Source organism: Cyprinodon variegatus, unplaced genomic scaffold, assembly GCF_000732505.1.
Source record: "Cyprinodon variegatus isolate N-32 unplaced genomic scaffold, C_variegatus-1.0 Scaffold217, whole genome shotgun sequence".
NCBI lineage: Eukaryota > Metazoa > Chordata > Actinopteri > Cyprinodontiformes > Cyprinodontidae > Cyprinodon > Cyprinodon variegatus.
The window spans coordinates 247,341-272,031 of NW_015150670.1; the positions used below are offsets into that span (position 1 = coordinate 247,341).

Here is a 24,691-nt window from a genome sequence, read left to right on the forward strand (position 1 = left end):
ACACACACACACACACACACACACACACACACACACACACACACACACACCCTCTTGTTTAGGACCATGTATGACATTTTCTCACCTTTCTAGCAGTTTGTTGAATTGCAGATGACCTTGTCCTGAAAGGTTTTTCTCTAAGACTTTAAGTTTAATTTCCAAAGTTTCATTTAGCTGATTTGGTAATTTTGGAAGCTTTGGAATGTTTCATCATTAGACATCAGGTTAAATACTGACAGATTTGAAATGCAAATGTACTCTGTCTGAGCACACCTCGACTTTGGTGGTTAGTCCTCCTCATAACTCCTCTCCTAGATGGATATGCTGCTTGATCCATAAAAGCCAGTTAAAATGTGTTTTCTCCCTTAATGTTTAGCAAGTATATAACACAACCTACCAATTGAATTGGTATTTTTGCCCTTGAAGTACAATAATTAGATATTTTGCACTGGAGACAATATAGTTTTTTCTTATTTAGAATCCAAATAATCTCATTCCATTGGCAAATTTTCTTACTTCTCTGCTCAAATCAAGGAAAAATACAATTATTTCAAGAAAAAAAATGGGCTTACCTTGATATAAATTTTTGCAGGGATATTTCAATTGTAACTCCCCATAAAACAACACAACCTTTCTCTGACTTCTGCATTCATAATGGCTGCTACTTGTTTCCAGGTAGTAAAATGTTCTTACTGGTACTGTTCTGTTATTTATGTGACATTAAGTCAGATTTTTACTTTTTTTTCTTACTTTTCTTAAGATGATATACCATCTCAGCGCTCTTAGAAGAATTATTTAGTCATTGTTGCAATGAAGGCCATATAGAAACAATGGAGAATAAAAGCATTCACAACTCCAAAATTCTATTTCCTAAATTCCATCACCTAAACCTCCTGGTACTGATGTCAATCAAATGCACCAGTAGAACTGGAGCCCATACGAATCTTTGGTCCGACCAAGAATGTTTCTTTGTGGAGTTGGCGAGATATGGATTGCTTTTTTTATTTTCTTGTCGATGTCTAAATGCTATATTTGTTTGATGTTGCATCTCTTTTCAGATAGATTTTACATTTATTCTAGACTTTTTTTCTCCTTCTTTTGTCACCAACCTCCATTAACATGTGGTCTGGTTAAAGAAAAAGTCCAGACATCCAAAAGCCCACTTTTCCAGGCCACATTCACACCGCTGGCCGGGTTTATGGATTATTCTATGGAATGATTAGAAGGGAAACGTACACCTCTTCTTAGCACCGGTTTGCTTTCTTACGTGACCTCACCGTCTCTTGCTTTTAGTACGATTGAAAAAGCAAGCAAACTGCTCCAGGGATTCAGAAAAATGATACCGAGTCCAGCAGTAACTGTGCCAGGGGTTAAAGCTGGGATGATCTGCTCCAGAAACTGGACTCTGGCAAGGTTTAATATGAAAGCGGCCTCTGTGTGAGCTGTTACCATTGGAGAGATCTAAGTGGGTGAACCACCTGAGTAGAAATCCAAGCTAGTTCCTAAAGAGCCCAATATGGCCAAACCACAGCACTTTTTATATTTTAATGCCAGGTGGTTGAACCTCATATTTCAAATGACAAATTTCCTTGTTATTGAACCTCTAGGGCTGCAACTAACTTATGATTATTTTGGTAATAGATTCATATTTTGATAATTTTTCTATAAATAGATTAATGATTAGATAGCAAAATGAACCTTAAGAAGATTTTATACAGAATTTAAACTAGGTGAGGCTGAAATTAAAGCATTTAACGGTTTTTGGACAGTTATTGAAGGATAAAGGTTTTTCACCCTGAATGCAAAATGTTTAAATTTATTTTATTTTGACATAATAACCGCTCTTAGTGGATTGCTTTTCAGCTTTAGAGTCTGTACACTCCAGCTAACTTTTAATCAATTACTAAAATAGTTGATTACCTAAATAATTGATTAATCCTAATTAATCCCCTTAAATATTTTAGCCCTAAAACATTTCCTCTCTTACTAGCAGTGAGAGAGTAATAGTAATATATAATTATTTAGTCTCTTTGGAAAATTAATAATTAGGGATCAAACAACTTATTTTAAAAATCCATTTTTGATCCCACTGATTAATAAGTCTTATTGATGACTTTTAGATGAGAGGTAATTATCTTTCAAGTAATTTGTAATTCTGAAAGACACAAGTAACACACTTTTTTTTTTTTTTAGTGAGAGATAGATTCCTCAGACTAAGATAGATGAGAATTTGTTAGGTAGAAACAATAAAGCTAAACCTCACCTACTCACAATACTCTTTGTTTTGTTTTGCAGGAGTTGAGGGCAATAAATGATCAGAGAAGAATGATAATATATATATATATATTTATATATGCAATCTATATTTTCAGTTACAGGTGTAAACAGACATGTTTCCCTAATAAGAAAAACAAAAGGAAAAGAAAATATAAAGTACAAATGACTATCTTTGCAAACTGCAAAATGAACCTTTGGTTTAAAAATCATAAAGAGCATCATTAATACAACCACTGCCAATAACAAACATTTCATCTTTTAAAAGGGGGATTTTCATGCAACAAAGGCAACTGTGATGAACAATAACACAGGACCAGTGCACTAATGACACACAGGGTCAGCTGAGTCTATTCCAGCACAACATGCACACATAGAGTAATGACACACAGCTCCTCTCTGGTTTTCCTATTTCTGACCCATCTGAATAGTTGCCGCTCTGGTATGTGCGCATGTTTGATCACATGTGACAGAGAGGTCCCTTATCACATTTCAACATATTTTTTTTTTGGTTTCAACCTCTGGCACTCTAAAATTAACAACCTTAATGCTGTACAGTCTGTTACTCATCAAAAAATTCATTAAATGCACAATAGAAACAATAATCAAGCTGATCACTTTAAAATTAATGTTATTTACAGGTGATCCAGAAATATACCCCCACCCCCCCCCAATGGTGACATCAAGTATCTGTGACTAGAAGCTGAATGCAGGAATGTGCATCAGAGGAGATTGCCATCACTGGAGCCGTGTGTCGTCGCTTTTGCTAAACCAAGAGATTCTCCTGCAGATGACTACATCTGAATTAAGTACATAAGGTGACTACATTGAGACAACATGACTGCATTGAGGAAACAAGGCACAATCGAAAAGATAGAAAACACGTCATGAACAGAGGGGAGACAGAAACGTTGGCCTCAACTACCCCTTTATCATATCCTCCGAAATTTGAAAATAGCATACTGAAGATCGATGGCAATGCTTAAAGTGGATGATCTGTAGTCTGAGGAGCTACATTGTTTCAAATTCCCTCATATCACACCAAAAGCAGAATAGTTGGCTTTGTTTATGCAAGCAGAATTTTTTTGCTTGAAAACTATTGACTATGTATCCTCTTTGCTTTTACTCTGAAGATATAACCCATAGATTGTCAATGCAAACACATACTAATATGTTCCTGTAAAGTAGCATCTATGCTTCTCAAAAGCACCTTTAATTTTGTGGCTGACATCAATGTACTTTATAAATCTCCTCTTTGATGCCAAATTCAGGCACATTGGCCTCTATATTTTCAACACATAAAAGCAAGTCCATTTCACAATGAGTATGACACAACTAGGCATGGGCCGGTGTTATAATGTTTATGGTTGGAAAAATGCAAATTTTTTTTTTTAACAGTTTTACAGTACGACATGCTTTTAATGTAATCTAGTTTAATTTCCCCCCTCTCCCCACCTTTGAAGTGGCTTTAGGAGCACGGAGAGACAAAAACACTGCTCAGACCGTTGCTGCGATTAGCTGGCCAGCTGACTTAAAAAAAAGAAAGAAAGAAAAATAATTAGATGCAGATAATTCATGTTTACATGACTGGGAGAAATAAATTTATTTAAGTATATTTTCAAGCCCTCTCATTTGCCCTTTTTCCCTATTATGTTGTTCCTGCACCTGTAATTTCTTTAAATTTGTTTTAAATGAATGAAGTACAGAGCATCAAAAGCCTTTTCTGTTGCCTACAGTGGTTCACTTGGCTTACAGTTTTCCTTATCTTAGTAAAAATGTTTTAAATCACTTTTATCCAAAAATTTTAAAATGTACACTCACAAATATTTCACCCACATATTAAGAACTATCTAATTTTATTATATAAAACATTAAAATGTAAATTTGCTATTGTTTTGTTGTTTATTGCTGATCATCTTTGAGCCTTGCAAAACGACGGGGGACAGAAATTGCAGTTTATCACTCCTCGAAATAAAACAACTTCAGGAGAAGTTGTAAAAAAAAAAAAAAAGGGATATAGTTAAATAGATCCCCTTTGAGCCTCAAACAAAAGAATGAGGGGCAGACAGAGCAGGGAAAGCACAGTTTAACTCTAAACCCTTTATGAAAAAAAAAAAAAGAGAAAAACTCAGATAAACTTCCCCGATCTCTCTGAGAATCACCTCTCTGCCTCAGTCAGCATATAAATCGACCCACAGCAGTTATTGCTGTGTATTTTTCTTCTTCTTAGACATTAATCTCATTAGGTTTTTTAATATAGGCATATTAACATTCTCTATCTGAGCTGGTTTGAGATGCTGCAAAGACTCGTTAAGTGGGGCTTTGCTTTATAGAATGCCTGGTATGTTTTTTTTTTTTTTTTTTAAATAAATTTTCATAATCTGTCCAAGTCAAATGTGGGAAATTGTTTTAATTTGTGTGACACAGACAGAAGTGAAAAAAGTGCACAGATCTGCCTAACCCAGTCAGAGACATGGAAAAAAAAATTGGATCGAAATTAAAAAGTTATACGCAACAGGTGTGTTCAGGCCTTAAGTATACTTAATTCTGAGAACATAAATCTGGCAATTATGTAATTTAAATAAGTAAGCAATAATAAACTAATGAACATGCTTCATGTGAGGTTTATTTAAAAGGCTTGCATTAAAATCATCTAACAAAAGTAAAATGGGAGTTTGTAATGTAATAAAATTATATAGAGCTTCAAATCTGGCTGAAATATTTTTGTGAGTAGTTTTAGCAGCAGAAATAATTGTTTCTCTTTCAAATAAAGAAAATTAGATAATTTAATTAAGTAAGTTAATAACGTTTTGAGTTAATAACTTACCTTTAACTATTTTTGCTGAAGTTTTTTTTTTTATGACATCAGTATCTAATACCGGCCCATGCCTAGACATAAATGCTGATAAAAATCCTGGCTTCCTTTTTTGCTAACAGCAGCCAAGTTGATGATCTTTGGTATGGCATGAGTGTGTATGGTGTGTAAATGTTAGTATATACATATGCATGTGTGTGCAAAAGGATTCTGAAGATACAGCCATGTTGACCTTACTGCACTCCAAATGTCCAGTAAGTGATTTGACTCATGATAACACAACAAAATACTTAAACAACAAAACAGAATAAAGGATATGATGGTCTTTAGCATAGCTTTTGCAAACAGGCTTTCCTCCAAGGTCCATAGTCCTAAAACAGGAGTGAAGGTGGGGCGGCGCTCCTGATAAGATAGCATGCAGACACATGTATGCATATTCACCTGCTAGAATCTACTCAGATTTACTTTTTCTCCAGTGAGACTTGAAGGGCGAGTCTGAAATAAGTCTCTGAAACCATCAGCGTTTTGCTTTATCTCCAGCAAAGCTGAGAGAGGACGGACTGCTTCCCACTCGAGTTCACCACACTAAAGATCTCAGTCCAAAGTCTGGTCATGTTCCTCCAGAGTTCATCAATTTTAGATCCCAATTCCAACCATTGATAAGCAGTTCTGTTTCTTTTCCTATTAATAGAATATAAAAAGAAGAATTGCATCTGTTTTCTGCCCTGCTGTGATTCTTGGTAAAGGGCTCCTTCCTGCTTCACAGTAGGATGGAATATGCAGCAGTGCCTCTCTGCATCAGATGAACGAGTGAATTATGGTTTATATAGACTTCTGTTTGCCGGAAGAAGTGGCTACAGTAATAACTTGATTTACTCTCTTTTTTTTTTTTGGCTTGTCTCTTATTGTATGATGCTGCGTTGGAGTGCTATGTGTAGTGTTGTTGTGTGTATTAAAGCATTATGATTTTGGGAGTGTGTTGTGTGGATTTGCAGAGGAAGTGAGCGTCTATTTTTGGTGGAGTATTTCATTGGTGTGTGTAGCTTCATGCCCTGCGCTCCACCGGCTGCTGCAAGAACACTTCGCTGCCGGCTGATACGATGGGAAGTCTGTTGTCCATGTGATAGCTGATCAGGTGGCTGACGCTTCCAAACCTGTGGTCTTTGGTGCGCACCTAATGGAGAGGGAAAAAAAAGGGTTTTCAACACAGCTATACTGCTAGACCCAGCAATAATGCAATGCTTCAGCATCTCTACCAACTTACCACTCCTTCTGGGTCCACAAGAAGCAGGTGTTTGGGCTGACCCCCCTGCTGTCCCGTAAGGACGTACTGTCCGGGAGTGGTCCCAGACTCCCTCACCAGGAAGTCTCCGTCTCGGGTCAAAAGTCTCTCTGCTTCTCTGCGACTCAGGCTCCCGTGGAACCAGGTTTCGTTCTGCAACTGCTGCACCAGTGAGGGCGGTACCACCACTGACATTGGCCCACCGGGTCCAGAGACTCCCAAGGCATCATCAAGCGGTTCTTGAAAATAGTAAATATAAACACATATGTCACCTTGGATACATTTAGAATAAGGACATGATCAGAGATACAGACACAGGAACCCAAGAAATCTTTTATTAAGTGATTTCGGACCCTTTTAAACCAATGGATGAATGAATGGACAGACAGACCTGAAGTTGCACAGAACAACATATGGGAGGATGGAGGGACTAACGCAGTGAAAAATAGCTGGAATGGTAGATGGATAGTCAAACTGATGGGGAGCTTGAAGGATGGGTAGATAGATGACAAATGAATGGATAGACAGAGAAACAGACAGATGGATGGAAAAGCATGGAAGGATGGTGGATCAAACTAATGAGTAGACAAATGGATGGATGGATAAACGGATGTATCATAGTTTAATGGACAGAGGTACATACAGACAGGCTCATGACTGTACAGACAGATGGACAGACAGACAAATGTATGGCTGGATGGATAATGGATGAATGAGTTAATTATTGATGGTTGGATTGATAAATGAACCGTTCATTAATCCACCCATCATTAAAAAATTGGACAGGAACAAGGTTTGGAAATAAGATCCATATTTTTTCATCCACCTTTTGAACATCAGGAAAATACAAAAATGGAATTTATATTCAAATAATTTATATATTTAAATGTCATTGAAAATCTAATACTTTCTCAGATTTCAAGAACTGTCATAGTTCTAGAGACAACATACATGGACTCTAAAGGCTTCTATTGGGAAAGCCTTGGGAAGCTGGCCAAAACTGTTAATTTATTCCCATTTTCCTGTATTTTCTTCCATCTAGAGAAGCCATGGATTTTAGTTTGCATCCTGTGAAAAAACGGCTAATTTCTAATGTTAATGCAAATGTATTTTCTGCACACCGTAGACTGGCACAGTAATTACCTGCTATTTTCCCGTTTTGATTACATCCCACACTTCCCTTTAACAAGAACTCATTTCGGTGTTTACCCATTCCGCAGTGAGCTGCTCTACTGTGGTACCGGTGTTACACAAACATATATTTGAGCATCCCTTATCATGATGATACCGATTACTTTCCAACAGCCTAAACAACCCGAACACTTACTCATGTCAAAAGCATCTCTGTGAGTATTTCCATTAGCAGCAACAGGAGGTCGGTGTTTCTCAACATTCACATATGATGGGTCATCAAACAGCTCTCGAACCCCTTCTTTGGCCCCGACTGAGACAGAGAGAGACAGGAGTGCAGCTTTTATTTTCTAGAAGTTTTGCAAAAACATTTTCTGTTTTCAAGTAAAACAAGACCAACACATTAAAACATATTTCTTTATTACTATTGTTAAAAAACTACCCTCAGTAATGAAAGGTAATGACTTAGGATTGAACATAGCGAAAGTAAATGGTCTTTCCAAAGTAAGTTAGAGGTATGCAGAGACGTGGCTCACCTGGTAGAGGAGGCACAGGCTGTTTGTGAATGTCGCTGTGACCTGGCTGCCCGTAGGGCTGCAAACACACAGTCATAAAATCAAATACTGTAGCCATCCTTGGACTGAAAAGATTACAGAGATCAAAACTAAGGCTATGTTCACATTGCAGCCTAAAGTGACCCAAATCCGATTGTTTTTCCCACATGCGACCTGAATCTGATCTTTTCATGGCTGTCTGAACAACACAGATCCGATTTTTTCCAAGGCGACCCAGGCCACTTGGCTATGTGGTCCTGAATCCGATACGAATCAGATCTTTTCAAATGCGACCTGTGTCTGAACGGCCAGGTTGGATTCCTCCCTGAACGGCATTAATACCCGACAATGGTCACTATTCTGCGTCTTGCTATGCAGAAGCGGAAAGAAAAACAACCATGGCAGCTGATGATGCGGAGAGCAGTATTTATGTTTAACCATATTGAAAAGATTGAGTTTTTATGGTTTGAAAAGATTGCTAGATGCGCGCCGGCACTACCATCCAAGTTTACTTCCGTAAACAGAGAGCACGCTGGCCTGTGAAGTCCTCAACTGTGCATGCGTTGTATGACTGCAGTTCACACAGGAGATCACGTACAAGTCGCATATATGCGGATATATTAACGGCAACGCAAAAAAATCGAATTTCACGAAAAAAAATCGGAATTGAGCATCAAGGCCTGCAGTGTGAACGTAGCCTAAATGCAGAAGATCTGATCCTTTTGGGAGGAAGAAACAGTCTCCATGGCTTCCATGATGGCAAATTGAAAATGTAATCAAATAAACTGATTAAACAGCACAGTGGTGAATTGAAGAACTGGAACTACTGTGACCGTTTCAAAACACTCAAGCATTTCTATAAGGAAGATTTATTCCCCTCTCTAATCCATTCGCTCTCACCAGTGTTGCTCCTGGACGGGTCCTCATGTCAATCAGGCCACCAGGGGGAGGCTGCTTATCAGGAAAGTTATTATAGTAGGGAACCTCAGAAGAAGGAGGAGGAGGTGGAACAGCATCATCATCTTCTTCCTCCCATGCAGAGCCATCAAACGGAGCCATTCTGACAGACAGAGTTGTTTGGAAAATTGAAACAAGGAAAATCATCCACAGCGAGGGGGAAATCACAAACAAAGCGGCTGATTGTTTTTGTTGTTTTTTTTATTTTTATTTTTTTATCTGTACCTGTCATGAGGTGTGACCAGCTTGGGGGGGTTCTTCAGGTACTGTTTGAAACGCAGCTCAAAGGCCTGGCCGATAGTGCTGATGACTTCCTGTGCCAAGCCCTCAGAGCACTCCAGGATGTGACACGCTGCAGCCGAGGAGGTACAAAGAAAAGATAAGGAGGCTGCAGCAAAGTAACCTTGAATTAACTAGACAACACAATTCAAACAGAGGCAGGGCAGAAAGGTATGAAGACATCTGCAAGACGATCAAGTTCTTTACTTAACAAAACAGTAATAACACTAAAATAATAACGAAAAAACATGTAGCAGGAGAGGAAAGAAGAGAATAAAAAAGAAAAAGATGGAAAAAAGGAAATGAAAGAGAAAGATGAAGGAAAATGTAAAGAAGAAAAAGGAACAGAAAACAGGAAGAAAGGAAAAAATAAATCTTATTTAAAGCATCTTCTCTAAAAAGTGAGGTTAACACAAAGTCCGTTACAGAGAAAACCACGAAAGACTGCATAGAAACGCAACCATTTAAAGGAACAGCAATAACATCTGGAACAGAAAATGGATGGAAAGTAAGACTTGCAATCATTTCACTCCTGTGATTTATTTCCCACTACTTGGCTTTTAATGCTGCTCCTTTAACTCTGCTGCTCAGCTCTCAGTCTCAGAACTTCTTTCACAAATCCATAACGTTTTTCTCCTTCGCCTTCAATGCCATTTCTATGAATGAATACCTTCTGACGAGTGTGGGAAGTCGTAGCCTTCCTACTTATATGTAACCTTGCATTATTTTGGCTAGAATCATGCAGATCTAAACCTCTTAGGAAGGTGAGCTCATTATGCACAGGTGGACTGCATCAGGTTCATCATTTACGATCATTTACTGAAGTTATCATCATTTGTTGAATCTGATGTTGGGCATTAGTAAGAGAAATTTACGACAATATGAAGATTTTTCTGTTTCTAGAGCCGACAATATAAAGTCAGATATGCATAGACATTTAGTTTGTGTTTGAAACACAAAGCCACATTTCCAAAATAGGCAAAATATTCCACATCATTTAAGCAGATCTTCCTCTACATCACAGGTGTCAAACTGGTTCCAGAAAGGGCCGTGTGGCTGCAGGTTTTCTTTCCAACCAAGCAATAGCAGACCAGACTCCATTCATATCATCAAGTCATCATGTTCAGATTGGACTCCCTTGATGAGATGACTGGAGTCTGGTGTGCTATTGCTTGGTTGGAAAGAAAACCTGCAGCCACACGGCCCTTTCTGGAACCAGTTTGACACCCCTGCTCTACATCATCACATTGCATTCCTTTTTAAAAGATTATAGTCTTTATTCCTGTTTTTAAACTGTATTTAATGTCTAAGCTGAGGTAGGCAGAGTTTTAGACATAGATAAGAAAGAATTGATAGCTATGTAATCTGAGAACGTAATATTAGGCTCCATTTCCTCATGATGCACAACTCAACACAAAAACCATGTGATTGGTGTAAAGTTCCACAGAAGGGAGTCAAAGCTCTGGTATCTGACACATCAAGCTGCTGTTTTCACTCACCCCTCTGGTTGACTGGATCTTTGGCCACATATGCTACGTACTCAGCTGTATCCTGTGGGAACCAGACAGGGGAAATACAGTTAGAGGAGGAGGGGAATAGGGAAAAATCAATAGCAGGAAGAAGCAAAGGGTATTTTTAAGGCCGAGATAAAGACAACCAGGCAGACAAAGCAAAAGCTGTAGTCTCTAAGTTGTAACATGGGTTTAAAAAAACGTAAAAAGAGTAGAGCACAGGAGGAGATGTGGTCAGAGACCGTGAGCTTATAAGGCAACAGAGAGGTCAGTGGAATTCATCGGAACAGACGATGACTTAGGATAGGGAGAAAGCACATGCGAGCTGAAGAGAGACAGCAAAAGGCTGGTTTGAAGCCGGAGCTGAAAAGGGCAGAGAAAAAGAGCGAGAGAGGGAGGTTCTGGGCGACTCACTGGATCTCCTCCAGAAGCAAAAGAGATGGACTGCATGTGATGGTTGGCGATAATCTGTGGAGAAAAACAAACAGGACAACGGGGGAGAAAGAAAAGAAAAGGAAAACACATGGGTGAGATGAAACATGTGGGGAGGGGGGATGAAATGAAAACATCTGAACGAAAGAGACAAAGATGGATTCATTCCTGGGAAAAGTGCTTTTCCCTCCACTGAACATCACCTGCTACTGAGATAAATCTAAGACTGGAAGGAGCCCATCTTTAACAGTCTGGAACAGCCACCCAGGCTGGATCAATAACAGCATTAACACTTGTTAGTGCTCCTTGGCCTCTATCTGATCCTGTATCTGTGAATGGATACACGTGCAGAACAACAGGCTTCATATTCTATGTGCTGATATAAATGACTGAATAGCATCTCCCAACAGATTGACCACTTTGTATCCATGAACTCATTAGAGGTCTTAGTGGAGCATCACATCCTGCCCAGTGGCAAGACTAGAGAGAGGAGGAATGGGTCCAGTGAATGACGCTCACATAGTGAGTAACTCATTTATCTGCCCTAATAATCCAGAAAGTCACAACTCTGCCGATTAAAGCAGTGAATTGAATTGTAAACACTGAAGAATATTCTTCATATTGGTTTGAATAACACATTCTTAGAGAATGGATCATTTTATTTATCTTCAGGATTCATAGATCTTTAGGTATGTTCACACCAACAGTTAAAATAATGGATAGGTACAGGTCTTAAGTCATCAATGGAGCTTTTGCTGTAATACATTCTGTCTACTCAATATTATATAACTACATATACCTAAAGTTGACTTTTATACTTTTTTTAAATCATGTAATTTGATGGTATCATTAGACTGAATCAAACTGCATTGCTTTGAATTGAAGGAGGCCATAAATACTGATAAATTAGTATTCCTTGCTTTTTTGTTGGTTTTTTTAAGATGGAAACTCAAGAAAAAAAATGGGATTCCACTATAGGGCTGAACTAAGCATGGATTCAAACTATAACAATTGTATTGTCCTGTTTTTGTGGCATGTGGCGTAAGACTAGGAGGTGCAATCAGCTGAAGCAGCACAGAAAGGATGCCAAAATGGACACTCTGGGCACTGGCTTTGACCTTGATCTCATCTGTGCTTTAAGGGATCCAACCACCATTCCACTTCTTCGAGAATAAAAAAAAAAAAGAAGCAGTCTCCAGTAGGCCCAATGAGCCTAACCTGTTTGCAGTCAGAGGCCAGTAGATTGAGGCTGCTAGTCGAGATGGTCAGGCTGATTGTCATGCCTGCAAACTGAAGGTTACTCTTCCCCAGTATGGACGTCAGGCAGCGAGAAGCAGGCTGGAAAAAAGAGGAAACATATTTGTGAGTTTGAAACTAAACACTAACAATAAAACTATAAAAGAATAAAACATGTCCAGAGTACGTTTCATTAGAGGATACTAGTCTTTGGGTGTATGTGTGGAAAAGCATGCATATGTGGGAGTGACAGAACAGCTGCAATTGTTAAAGTAATCTGCTCAGCATAGCCAACTGTGAGCAATAGGCCGGCCTTGGCCAAGACTGTCACCAACACCTCGACAGCACCGCTCCGTCAGACCAATAATTTTGAGCTAATGGCTTTCATTCATATCATCCCCAAGTTCATGGAATGTGTGCTAAGGAAAGCATGCTAACCACATTAACCTCAGTCCTGTGAAATAAAGGAGACTAGACCAATATAATCTATTCTAGTACAAGTACTACGGCTGTATTTTGTCTGGGGTGCTTCCCTGCCAGACATTCCTTGGTCAAAGCCTGTAACGGCAGCAGGCAGCTGGATTTAGCCACCTGTTTCATGGATGTTTTTACATTTCTTTGCAATACTGTGAAGAGACACACAAATCTTTTAAACTGCAGGCTGGCAGCTGTGACTGCTAATCTGACATGCTTTAGGTATGACACGTTGGCTTTTCATACATTTGCCTCTTGGCAGGAGAGCAATAAGACATCAATGGTTCATCTTTGAAAGTGTATGGATAGCTTTTATTAAGGGTCTGTGCATTTATGTCTTCTTCTATCATTAGTTTGGACAAACAGATTTATATGTTTAGGCTCAACATACTGAAGAAAGCGAACCTTTTAATAACATCATTAGAAAATATACAAAATTTGACTGATTTTACATTTGCAAATTTTTTATTTTACAAACACAAACAGTAGCTTTTTATGACAGAACAAAATGAAATGGTGAATATATCTAAGTTTAAAGGGAATTCAGTTACAGTTCTTGTGTTTAGAGTCATTGTCTTGTTGGAAAGTGAACCTCCGCCTGAATCTCAAGGCTTTAGCAGCCTCTTGATCTTCTTCCAGGATCGTCTTGTAAGATGATTCCATGTTTCTATTATTCTAGACCATCGTCCCAGTCCCTGCCCCAACAGTTTTTCCATCAAACCCATTTCTCCCCTCATTTGGAATGCAGGTAGTAACACTGGTCTAATCTAGATTTAGCTCCTTTGTCTGCATGTTTGCTGTGTCCCTATATGGAATGTGGAAAATTAAAAGCAGGACAAATCATGGTCCTCTATCAATAACTGACTTGCTTTTGTAATTTCTCAATAAAAATTAATCTGGGAAGATACATGACCAATAGTTGTTCCATTGATAGACTCGTGAATTTGTGGTTTGGATCTCTGCAGCTGTTCCAGAGTAAACGTCAGGCTAACAGGCACTTCCTTAGTCACTTTCTTCTTCTTTTTGACTATTTGAGCTGATATAAAGAGTTAATTTCTCCACCGTGAGATCAATAAAGTCAATCAATCAATCAAGCACAGCAAAGAACTCAAATCATTAAAATCAGTGTTGACTCATATTAGCCACAGTGCTGTGCAGTTACCAAGGCTATGTAGCCCTAGAACTTGCAGAAACTCCCCTTAAACCTTTCTCATGACCATCATTTCTACACTCTTTTTACAGTACGCTCTGGACTGGATCAGGATCGCAGCTTCACCATAGTCAGTGGGAGCCCAGATCTTCTGATTTCCTCTCTGATTAATTCCCTTTCCTTAAACTGTGAAAACAGTTGGATTGCTCTGTCTCACTATGTTTCTTATCCCTTTCCTCTTTAGACCATAGATTGGGCATATCTCTGTATTAGGACTGGGATCATGTTCTTAAACCTAACTTAGCTTCTCCACAAACTTATCTCTTGAGTTCATGATGTTGTTTGTTCACTAATGTTTTCTAACAAACCTTCTAAGCCTTTGCAGACCAACTGAATTTGTACTGAGATCAAATTACAAATGAGGTGACTTCTAAAGATGGCTGATCACACCAAATTAAATTATGGAATATCAGAGAGGAGGGGGGGGGTAGATATGATATATTTTTAGATTTTTGTTAAAAACAGTGCACTCGTCCCAGTCTGTTTCAAAATTATAGCCTGTTTTGTGATGCTTTATTGTATGCATTCCAAAAAAAAAAAAAAAACCTTAGGAGGTCAAAATCAAAGTATTATTATGCCCTTGGACGGACAATATACTGCAAACTATACATGCTTTTAGTTACCGTAAGATGTGGTCTGAATTGAGGTTAAACTTCAGGGTTAGGAATTTGGTTATTCAGTCCACAAAATAATGTACCTCGGTTTATTCTGTTTGTGTGTCAGGGACAGAAGGGAAACATGGCCGAACGGACAACTGACCACAGGGCAGACAGTCAGGCTAAATTGAGATTTTATCCAGAAAAACCCTTCCTCTTGCTGTCCACTTAAGCTGCATAAATAAATAATGCTCTGTGTAAGGGTGTGGTTCAGTGTGAGCTGTATGTACCTTTCTCCTGCGGGCTCCTTTGGCTCCAGGTACCGCCTCACAAACCACAGCTATAGCCTCCCTGTGATGGTAGAAAAAAACAACAACATACAAGTGAGGCAAGTCATTCTCTCTTTCTTGGTTTCACATTTATGCCGACTATAGAGAAATCCGGCAGCTGGTGGGAGAATTTATCTTCCCTGGCAACTGTGATCCTTTATACCACAGAGACAAATATCACTCCGGAAACCACAAGGAAACCAACAGTATTCCAGAATGTTCTAATTTAGGGCTTCAGGGAACAGCAGGGGTGCACACACACATACACACACGCAAAAGGACAGAACTAATCAGAGAGTACATATGAGTAACCAAAACACAGCAGAACAGGATTAAATAAAAGCAGCAGAAAAGGCTTATAAAGCCAACATGTTTCTCTAAGCCGAAGCACTGCCGCTGTCTAATATTCCCACCCACTCACCATGCAGCATGTTGAAGCAAGAGTAATGGTACGGCAGCTGTGTGAATTCTCACCTGGTGACCTGAGTTCTGGTGCTGAAATCAAGAGCTCTCATTGACTGGAGCACCTCCACACAACCCATGTACTGTTCAGGAAACAGGAAGGCAACAAGTTAGCTAAAGACATTTCCTCCATACTGTAAGTTCAACAGAAAAGGCTTTGGAAAACAAACTGAGACAAAAAAGACAGGAAAGCCTAGAAAGAGAGAAGTTCTTCTCATAAGTTTACACTCCTGGTGAAAATTACCTACTTTTATGGGCCATTTTTAATAAAATATAAATGGCACAGATTTAATTTCAGCAGTCATTTAGTATGAAACTATGAGTTTGCTTGTTTTATATCCATGGTTGCTGCACTTTGATGGAAATTCTTCTTTACCAGACCGTACAGTCCAAGTTTCAATATTTTTTAATGTTCCTCTTAAAATTTGCTCTTCAAATCTAAGAAAGAAATGGATAAATGAACCTTTAAATATCTCTGAAACTGGAAGGAAGTATTGAAGAAAAGATAAATGAATAAATAGCAAAGAAGGAGGGAAGGAAAGACTAGGCAGGAGGAACGGAAGGGACACAGCACTAGGAACGAATAATGCAAATGGGATATGACAAAAGGACAGATGAAAAAATATCTTTTTGAAATAAATAAACACAAGAAAGACAGAGAAGACAGGAAAATAGATAAAGAAATGAGGGACACAAGTATGACAGAAGAATGCAGGGTAATAAAGGAAAGAAGGAAGGAAACAAACACAGGAGAAGGGAAAAAAGGAAAGAAGGAGATAAGTTAGGTTACGAAGTGATGACAATAATTAGGAAGCAAAGAAGGAAGAAAGAAAATTGGTATCCAAGAAAGAATAAAGGAATAAAATAAATAGATATAAAGATCAAAAAAGAAGTGAGGGGAAGGAGGAATATACCACTCACAACTGGATATGATATAACATTTTGATATGGAAATATTTTTCAATATTTATTTATTTTCTTTGCTTATCCAGAAGGCCAAAATATTGTAAGAAAATCCTACATTACACCAGAGTGGGATAACTGATAGAATGTACTGAACATTATGACCTGATAACATGCATATAATCCAACACTCTAAATAGCTTCCAAAGGTAACAGGCCTCAACTTGGATCCATATGCTTGTTATTGGCTTATGTGTTCGAAAAGAAAAAAACAACAAAGGTGAATTTTGAAGCCTCTGACAAAATAGGTGGATAAAGGAGGATGAAACTAGACCTTGGAGAATTCTGCGTAAAAGAGTAATTATTAAACATTTTAAACAGAGTTATTATTAAATGACTCATACTTACTAAAATTCAATTATTCAAATTTTATTGTAGATAGGGTTGGAGTTTGTATGTTCTGGTGAACTGTAAAGTGCCTTGAAATTACATGTGTAGTGAATTGGCGCTATATAAATAAACTGAATTGAATTGAATCCAAAGTGCAAAGAAAATCAATAGTTCTATTAGTGGTTCTGGTCTGTAAAACCTTTGTATAGATAACATTTCCTCCCAAAATCTCTAAAATCTCATCCTGTTCTTGTACATTTAGCATTCTTTGTCTGATGCAGAGCTGAATGCATAATTACACTCCTTATGTATTCAAAGTTAGAGGGAGGGCTAGCTTACCCGTACAGTGTAGGAAACTCCAGTGGTGCTGACCACATTGTCTGAATGCAGCCAGCCACGGGTGGGCTTGTTGACAAAAGAGCCATGGCGTGTCCATTCATCTCCTCCCAGCTGACCTCCTTCCACCCGTGCCCGTCTGGAGGGCCCTGCAAGCCGGTTCATGTCCTGTAGAGGAGGTCGGGGAGGGGGACAGGGGACAGTTAGGAGGGCAACATGTTGATGAAGAGGAGGGGAGGAGCTGGAATTGCTCCTGTCATCCCCAGAGGACTCGACAGGCGCCTGGGCCGGCTGAGACCTGCTCGTGGTCCTGGGTCCTGGGAGAAGAGTAGCAGAGACACCCAGGCGGAGGGATCTCATACTGGGAAAGAAAGAGCAGAGGGTGGTGGGGCTGTTTTCAGCTGGTCTGGGGGAAGTGGGGGCCAAGATGGGAGTGAGAGACGAGGAAGAGAGAGAAGATGGTAAACCAGGGGAGGGAGTCAGAGGGGTGGCAGGGCTGGAAGGCGGGAATGATGATGGGTTGGAGTTTGTTTCGTCGGTTGAGCTCAACGACTCACTCCGAATGTGGGTGTACTTAGTTTTCTGCACAAGCTCCATAATTACGCAGAGATTTGAAGTCCACACTGGCTACAGCGATTCAAAGTCTATTTGTTTCACAATTTAAAATTTCCTCCTAATAGGACATGCAACCATCTGTCCTCCTTTCTCACTGCCAGAGCTTTGCATCCATCTGTGTGATTGTCTGTCCTCCACTCGTTACCAAGCAGCAAAAAACAAACTGCTTTAAAATTGGCTTTATCCACGATGAGTGCAAGATGGTAGACGGGGCATTGGAGAAGCGAGGCCTCCGCGATGAAGTTGGAATACAGATGAAAATAGTTTATTAGTGCACCAGCACAGCTCATGTTGTCCTCAGTTCGTTAGAAAGTTTTTGTTTGCTCAGTTCCCCTGAATAGATGAAGACGAGTTCACCGCAGGGTGTTCCTCTTGGCGTTCGGACACAGTGTAAAGTGATACCTATGAGTATCTTGTCCCAGCTTCATCTCCTCTCAGTGAGCACTTGTTACTGAGCTGTGACCAGCACCATGAAGAATCAACACCAATGTCTGTCTCTGAAACCGGTGTTTTGACATGCACGTGTGTGAAATAGCTTCCTTTGTCAGCTGTGTTGCTTAACTTTACAGCAACATGTACAAATTCTATAACCAACTTACTTAAAGTTTATAGGAGACCTTGGCCCACAAACTAAGTGGCAGCAATACACCCATAATGCATAACTTCATCTGGCCGATTGAAAAGCAAACGCCTGGCGAGCAGCGAAAGATGAGACAGAGGAGGCTTACTGATGTTCCTCTATTACCAAACTAGAGGTACAGTCTCCTGAATATCTACTTTTGAAGAGAAATGCAAATCTGCTCCCCTTTTCACTCCCTCTCCCTCTTCCTCCAAATGCTTTCATGTCCTCTCTGAATGGCCCTTGCTCGATCCCTCCCAGCTTCCCCCTCTTCGTCTTCTCTCCTCTTCCAAATCACTTCCTGTGAAGTCTCCTTTCCTTTCTCTGAGCCCCTTCCTCCCTTCTCTCTGTCTCCTTTCTTATCTTGGAAGTCCTCTCTCTTTCTCCACACGATGTACTCTGCCAACCTCTGTCTCTCCAACGCCTCCGCCCTCTCCCGTGCCACCACTTCCTCTCTCCGTTTCCAGATGATCTCTCGCTCCCCCTCACCCCCTCCCTCGATTGCTCGCCCGTTCTCCAGGCTGCCTAGTTTAACAGTCCCTTGTTTTGATATATTAAAGTCAAACCTTGCCCTTTAGCCTCTTTAACGTAAGGATCCTGGATGGTTAGAGGCTAGACATGGTGGCTTTACAAAAACTAACAAAGAAGTTGTTTTTTTAAGACTGCGTTGGCAGAGCTGAGCCAATTCCTGGCTGAGGTTATGGATTCAAGTGTGTTTCCCGAAAAAACTGCCCTCCTAGGTTAGGATTCGTTATTTTTGTTTTCTGAAGCACCATTTGATAGTGGTATACTGAGTCTGAGATACTGCCTGTGTCTGGTACACTGACACACACTGCAGTAGCACGGCGGTGATGTAACACTGTAGAATGTAGGTCACTGGATGATACCGGCAGACTCTTTGAGATGATGATGATGAGACCTGACTGGTCAATTTTGGCCTTCCTCACTTAGGGTTCCCTGAATGGAGGCTCAACGGGGTTTAACAAGAACCCAATGCACTCTGCATCAACTTACTATAGCTCAATCCTATTCAAATAGCAAGCCCAGATTTCCTGAGAAAAGAGTGTTGATGCAGATGCTTTTAACAAGAGAAAAGCCAGGATCATGTTCATTCCTAATCTAAGGCAAAGCTTCCAGTGCACAGACACCTTTTTAAACATCTCATGTTCTGCATAGTCCAACCGAAAAAGACAAACAGTCTGTTTGCATTAACAGTCTCCTTAAACCAGAACAATAATGCAGTCTGCAACAGTTAGACCTCAGGAGGAGGAAATGCTACACCTACAGTCCAACTGGCACAACTCGTGAGGCACTATCCATACGTGTAATGCACTGACCTTTGAAACAGCCGATTTATGAGACAAAGTTTAAAATTTATTACCATAGTTTCAGTGATCCCCAACCATCACCTGATTTTATTCCTTTTTTTTTTCACAACAACATTTCAATTACTAACCAGGCCTGAAGTAACAGTGCTCAAGATTGTAGTGGGCGCTGGATGCATGGCAGAGGAACAGTCGCCTACACAAGTCTAGCACCACAGAGGGATTGTCTAGCAACTCCAGCTAGCCATCCATCTGGTGTTGGCCAAAAAGCACCATGGAGGATCCAGTCATACTAATGCACTGCCAGTTGAGAAGGCCGGGATGAGCTCCTGAATGCTGTAAAGAGTTATGGCAGAAAAAGAATACCGAAGCAAACATAAAAAAAAAAATCAGAATCCAGGAAAAAGTTAAGCACTTGAAAAGGCAAGAGATCCAGTATGCATTTTTTTCAGGCAATACAAAGGAAACTCCAGGTATTCAGAAACAGAGGCGCTCTGGCCCTATGTTTTAGTGCACTGAACACAGTGTAGGTCAGGTGACAACAAAGATGACGACCCTCAATATGAACAGAAATCCTGAGTCACCAACACACTGATAAGCACTGCTAAAGAGTGGTGATTAGAGGCCCCAAGGCCAAGCAGCTGTACCCACTGATATATACAAGAGAAATCAGAATGATAATCTCATTTATCCAGTCATGCCTGATAATAGCACATCAAGCTTGACTGATGAAGTGGATGAACTCACAGAGTGGGTAGGGGAGTACAGGAGACCTAAAACAACCCTGAATCACAGACTAGAGAATAAGAAATTCCAATGTCACAAAGAAACAACAAGCAACTATAAACCTATCTTTTCTACTTGGTGTAATCCATGAATGCACACATATACTAAATGAAACAGCACCAGTTTTAAAAAGACCAAGAAAAAAAATTACATCTTGTTCTGTCTGCAGCTGTTGCAATGGCAACAGACAATAAGAAAGATGTCTGCAGAGGAATTACTGTTTAAGAAATCCCATTTAGAAAACATTTAAAATCATCAAAGAGATAACTGCTTTGGAAAGCAATTAGCTGTTGCATCAAAACCTCCACATCAGAGCTTAGTTTTTTTTGTTTTTTTTTTATCCAATGGCAGGAAAAAACGAGACTCTTAAAAAGATCAATACAGTTCAGGAAATGATCAAAGTTTGACTGACATCACGTCTGCCATAAAACCCAATCAATGTTGACATCTCCACTGGCTGAATGCACCGACTCCACCTGGAGCGTTTAAACTGAGAATATTTCAAGAACAGTAACAAAATTCAGGTATAACAGTATAAAGAACAACACTCAGCTTTTATCCTTTTAAGGATAACTAATGGTAAGAAAAGTTGCATAAAAACAACCTGATATTATCTGCAGCAGTTAACAAAGACGATTGTATAACATCCTGCCGAGTAGACCTTATACTCATAAAAAAAAAAACAGGAACGTAATAAAGATCACTCTGTATAAAGTAAGTCTAACAAATCTGCCTTTTTGAAAAGAATTGGCAAAACATTAGCAGTTAGTGTTTTTGGTTCATAAAGCAAGCAGTTGATAAGTCAGAGCCATTCATTTAAAGGTTAGCTCCATATTCATGTCAATGCCACATTAATGTTTCAACATCCCCAGACTGTCCGAACATCCGTCCTCTCCCTCTGTCTGGCTTTCCTTTCCTCCACTCCCCGGCATAGATGAAAAAACGTGCTTCTCCTCTGATCCACTCTTCCGTTTGATCAATTCACAAAGTCACTGCCTTTCCATCTATCCTCTCCTCCTCTGCTTGGTCGTCTTCCTCTTCTTCTTGCCCCCCTCTTCGTCTCTCTTCCTGTCTTTCAGCAGATGGCGAAATAGTAATATTAACAGGATGGACAATGGCACTCCTTCATTGTGCTCCTCTCGTGTCTCTCATGCCCACTTCCCTTCTACCTCCGTCTGTTGGAGGGACGAACACGCTGTCTGCCCTCCCCTCCTATTCTCCCGGTCTGGGTGGGTGATGCTGCCTCCCATTCTCTCCCTTTATGTCTCACTCCCCTCGCTCTCCCTCACAGACACACATGCGTGCGCCGCTGTACGAGCCCACCCCAACTTCTTTTCTCCCATGCTATCTCCTTCCTGTTTCCTCCCCCCATCTCCTTTCTGCAACCAGTCATTTAGCAGAGTACATGTGCATGCACAGCGAGATGCTGCGCTCTTGCACTTTAATGCACAGACTCCAGGGAGAGAGATGGGGATGTGGAAGATGTAAGGGATAGAAGAGAGTACGTGTGTGTGTCGGACTGGGTTTGATCATGTCGGTTATTCAAAACTCCTCCCTTTTTCATATTTGGCAACCTGAAAAAACTGTTTAAGAGTGAAAGGAAGAGAAGCCAGCCCCTCCACTCACAAAGTGGGCAGCATGACAGGAGGTCACTCTACTTAACCTTGATCAAAGTAGATATAAACAAAATAAAAGCCTTACATTTACAGTGGGTTACAGCAATGAGATAAAGAGGAGTCATTGTTGAACTTGATCTACCTTCAATGCTACATAAAACCTTTTCCCCTCAATTCTGAGACAGAAACTGGTAGGGGAGGGTGGTTAAAACAAAACCCTAAAATGATGTAGCTTCCTGAGCGTGCACTACCTTTTATAAATAGACTGTGGCTTTGTTTAGAGTTAACCATACAAAACTCATGTCGATAGGAGTCAGTACATAACGGCTATAGACTGAATTGCTTCTAATAACCTGACAAATCCAGCTGCTCTAACAGAGAGGGCAATGGTCTGTAGACCGTCAAAGCATCAGAGGGATCTCCTCGTCAGTATCAGTCAGGAAGAAAAAAAATTTCTATGGTTTTAGATTATTGATAAAAAAAAACAACAAAAAAACTGTGAAGATGGTCATCATAAAGCGGATTAACTATGGTACAACAGTAAAATCCCTTAAAGTGGTTACCGTTCAAAAACATAGTACTGTAGACTTTTCAGGGAGGCTTCTACAAAGAAACACATTTTCCAAATCGTTAACAACTGATGCATTTTTGCATCCTTGGATAATTCTAAAAAAGTTTGCTTAACTCACAAGTGATTCCCATTTTATTCTTAGACAGTTCTCACAATTCTTGAACATCTTGAAATATGTGGCAAAAGTTTTGAAAAATGTCATTATCAGGGGCCACAACAATTTCCTACGCAGACTTCTGAGTTAATTTTTTTGTTGTTAAGAATGACTTTCAATTGTGCAAACCAATCCAAATCTTACAATATATTTTGATCGATTCCGAGCGTGTCATGACTGAATCCGAAGGTGTCACAAATTGGAACCAAATAGCTGCAAAATTCCAATAATCCTCATAAATCGGAAAGTTTACCTATTTTTATCTACGTGAAATCAAAGAATTAGAGGCTTGCCAGAACTTAAAGTCGTAGGGAAATCATATTTAAATTTCAAATCATTCTGGCTTAAACATGTATATAAATGCACTTTTTATTAGACCATATTATCCTAAAAGTTAGAAAACTTTAATTTTTTTAAAAATCCGTTTTTTCCCCCCATTATCTTATGCAGGCCAGTTAGTTATACATAAGCTTGTACACCTAAATTTGGCCAATCATATATCAACGGTCATCTGTCAATCAAATTTTTTCGGTCATAGCACCTTGATTCATATGTCGCAGCTAATATACCCAACGGTTGAAATGAGAAATAAGTGTCATTTACTTTACCATTGAGTTAGGTCCCAGTGTTCACGGGGATGGACGTCTGTGTCTTCGGCAGGCGTAGAGCTAACACAACTAGCAGCGTTGCGAGGAAAGGGCTCAAACATGTACGGCTGTAAGCCTTCTACATCAAACAAAGCTTCTCCCTGTCGTCCTATTCCACAACAACTTCATCTCCTCTTTCTTCCTCTAAAAAAAAAATGTATGATGGAGGAGACTCATCCATGACCTCCGACACAAAACTCTCCTCGTCTTGCACGTTTCTGCTGTCCATAGCGTTCCTTTACAGTGTCGTTGCTAAGTGCTACTTGGTCCCAATGTAATTTCCCATTGGGATCCTGCTAGCACTAATTTGCTAACTGGTTAGTAAGATGCTTTTGAGACACCGGCCACCCTTCCGCCACAACAATCCTGCCCTCTTGATAAACGACCAATCACAATCACTTTATTCACTTGTGTAAAGTCGTGCATCACTTGGGAGAATCCGGAAATGCAAATGTTGGAACAACCGCCTCCCTGCGACTTTAAAATGAGCACCAGGGATTTCTAACAATGGCTAATTTAGTAGATACAACAGTTATCTTTTGCATTCATTGCAGTTCTTTGGTTATGGTGGCAAGGAGGAAGGATGCTCTTATTAACCAAACCATCTAACCCCAACTTAAAAAACAAAAAAAACTTTAGGTTCCATAAAAGCCAAAACGGTAGAACAGACCAACAAGACTAAATTAGAAAATAATATTTAAAAAAAGGGTTTGGTAAATAAAAAATAAATAAAAAAAACCACAAATAACCATGAGCATTGTAAAAAGACCATCATGCACAAAGTAAAGCATAGTGTAGGCAGCATCTGCAATACTGTGGGACTCCATTTTAAAGAAACAACACACAACACATTAATATCTATTAAGATTAAAGAATAAAACTGAGCTCTGCTGGTAGTTTCAAGTTTTGGGCTGTTTTTCTTAACCTGGAACTGCTTTGAGAGACTTCATCTATCACCACAACAATAAACCAACAGTCTCTCACAATCCACAAAAAAAAAAATGCTTCACATTTATCAAAGGAGGGTGGACAATTGTTTTTCTGACTGACTCCTTCAACAGGTTTTTTTTCAACAAGGTTTCTTTCAGCACAGTATTAGTCTAAGGGTGTGAACAATTAAGCTTTTACATCATTTCAGGGTTTTATTTGTTACATTTGCTTAGAAGGAAGATATTTACTTTTCCATT

General features: G+C 39.6%; 1 protein-coding gene across 4 annotated transcripts in view; it reads right to left on the reverse strand.

Moving 5' to 3' along the window:
* Positions 1 to 3,672: 3,672 nt before the first annotated feature.
* Positions 3,673 to 24,691, reverse strand: part of shc1 (SHC (Src homology 2 domain containing) transforming protein 1) — a 32,494-nt gene continuing 11,475 nt past the window's right edge. For 2 of the 4 annotated variants that reach the window (XM_015380567.1, XM_015380566.1), the window contains 12 exons: positions 17,175 to 17,339; positions 15,555 to 15,625; positions 15,042 to 15,102; positions 12,454 to 12,573; positions 11,218 to 11,271; positions 10,792 to 10,843; positions 9,239 to 9,365; positions 8,957 to 9,116; positions 8,039 to 8,096; positions 7,699 to 7,815; positions 6,354 to 6,610; positions 3,673 to 6,263 (listed from right to left, as the gene is read on the reverse strand). In XM_015380567.1, the coding sequence (XP_015236053.1) occupies positions 6,135 to 6,263; positions 6,354 to 6,610; positions 7,699 to 7,815; positions 8,039 to 8,096; positions 8,957 to 9,116; positions 9,239 to 9,365; positions 10,792 to 10,843; positions 11,218 to 11,271; positions 12,454 to 12,573; positions 15,042 to 15,102; positions 15,555 to 15,625; positions 17,175 to 17,336 (1,368 nt within the window). In that variant the 5' untranslated portion in view covers positions 17,337 to 17,339 and the 3' untranslated portion in view covers positions 3,673 to 6,134. Of the gene's footprint in view, positions 6,264 to 6,353; positions 6,611 to 7,698; positions 7,816 to 8,038; positions 8,097 to 8,956; positions 9,117 to 9,238; positions 9,366 to 10,791; positions 10,844 to 11,217; positions 11,272 to 12,453; positions 12,574 to 15,041; positions 15,103 to 15,554; positions 15,626 to 17,174; positions 21,781 to 24,691 lie in introns of those variants that run through there. The other 2 variants (XM_015380564.1, XM_015380565.1) reach the window with 2 other exon arrangements.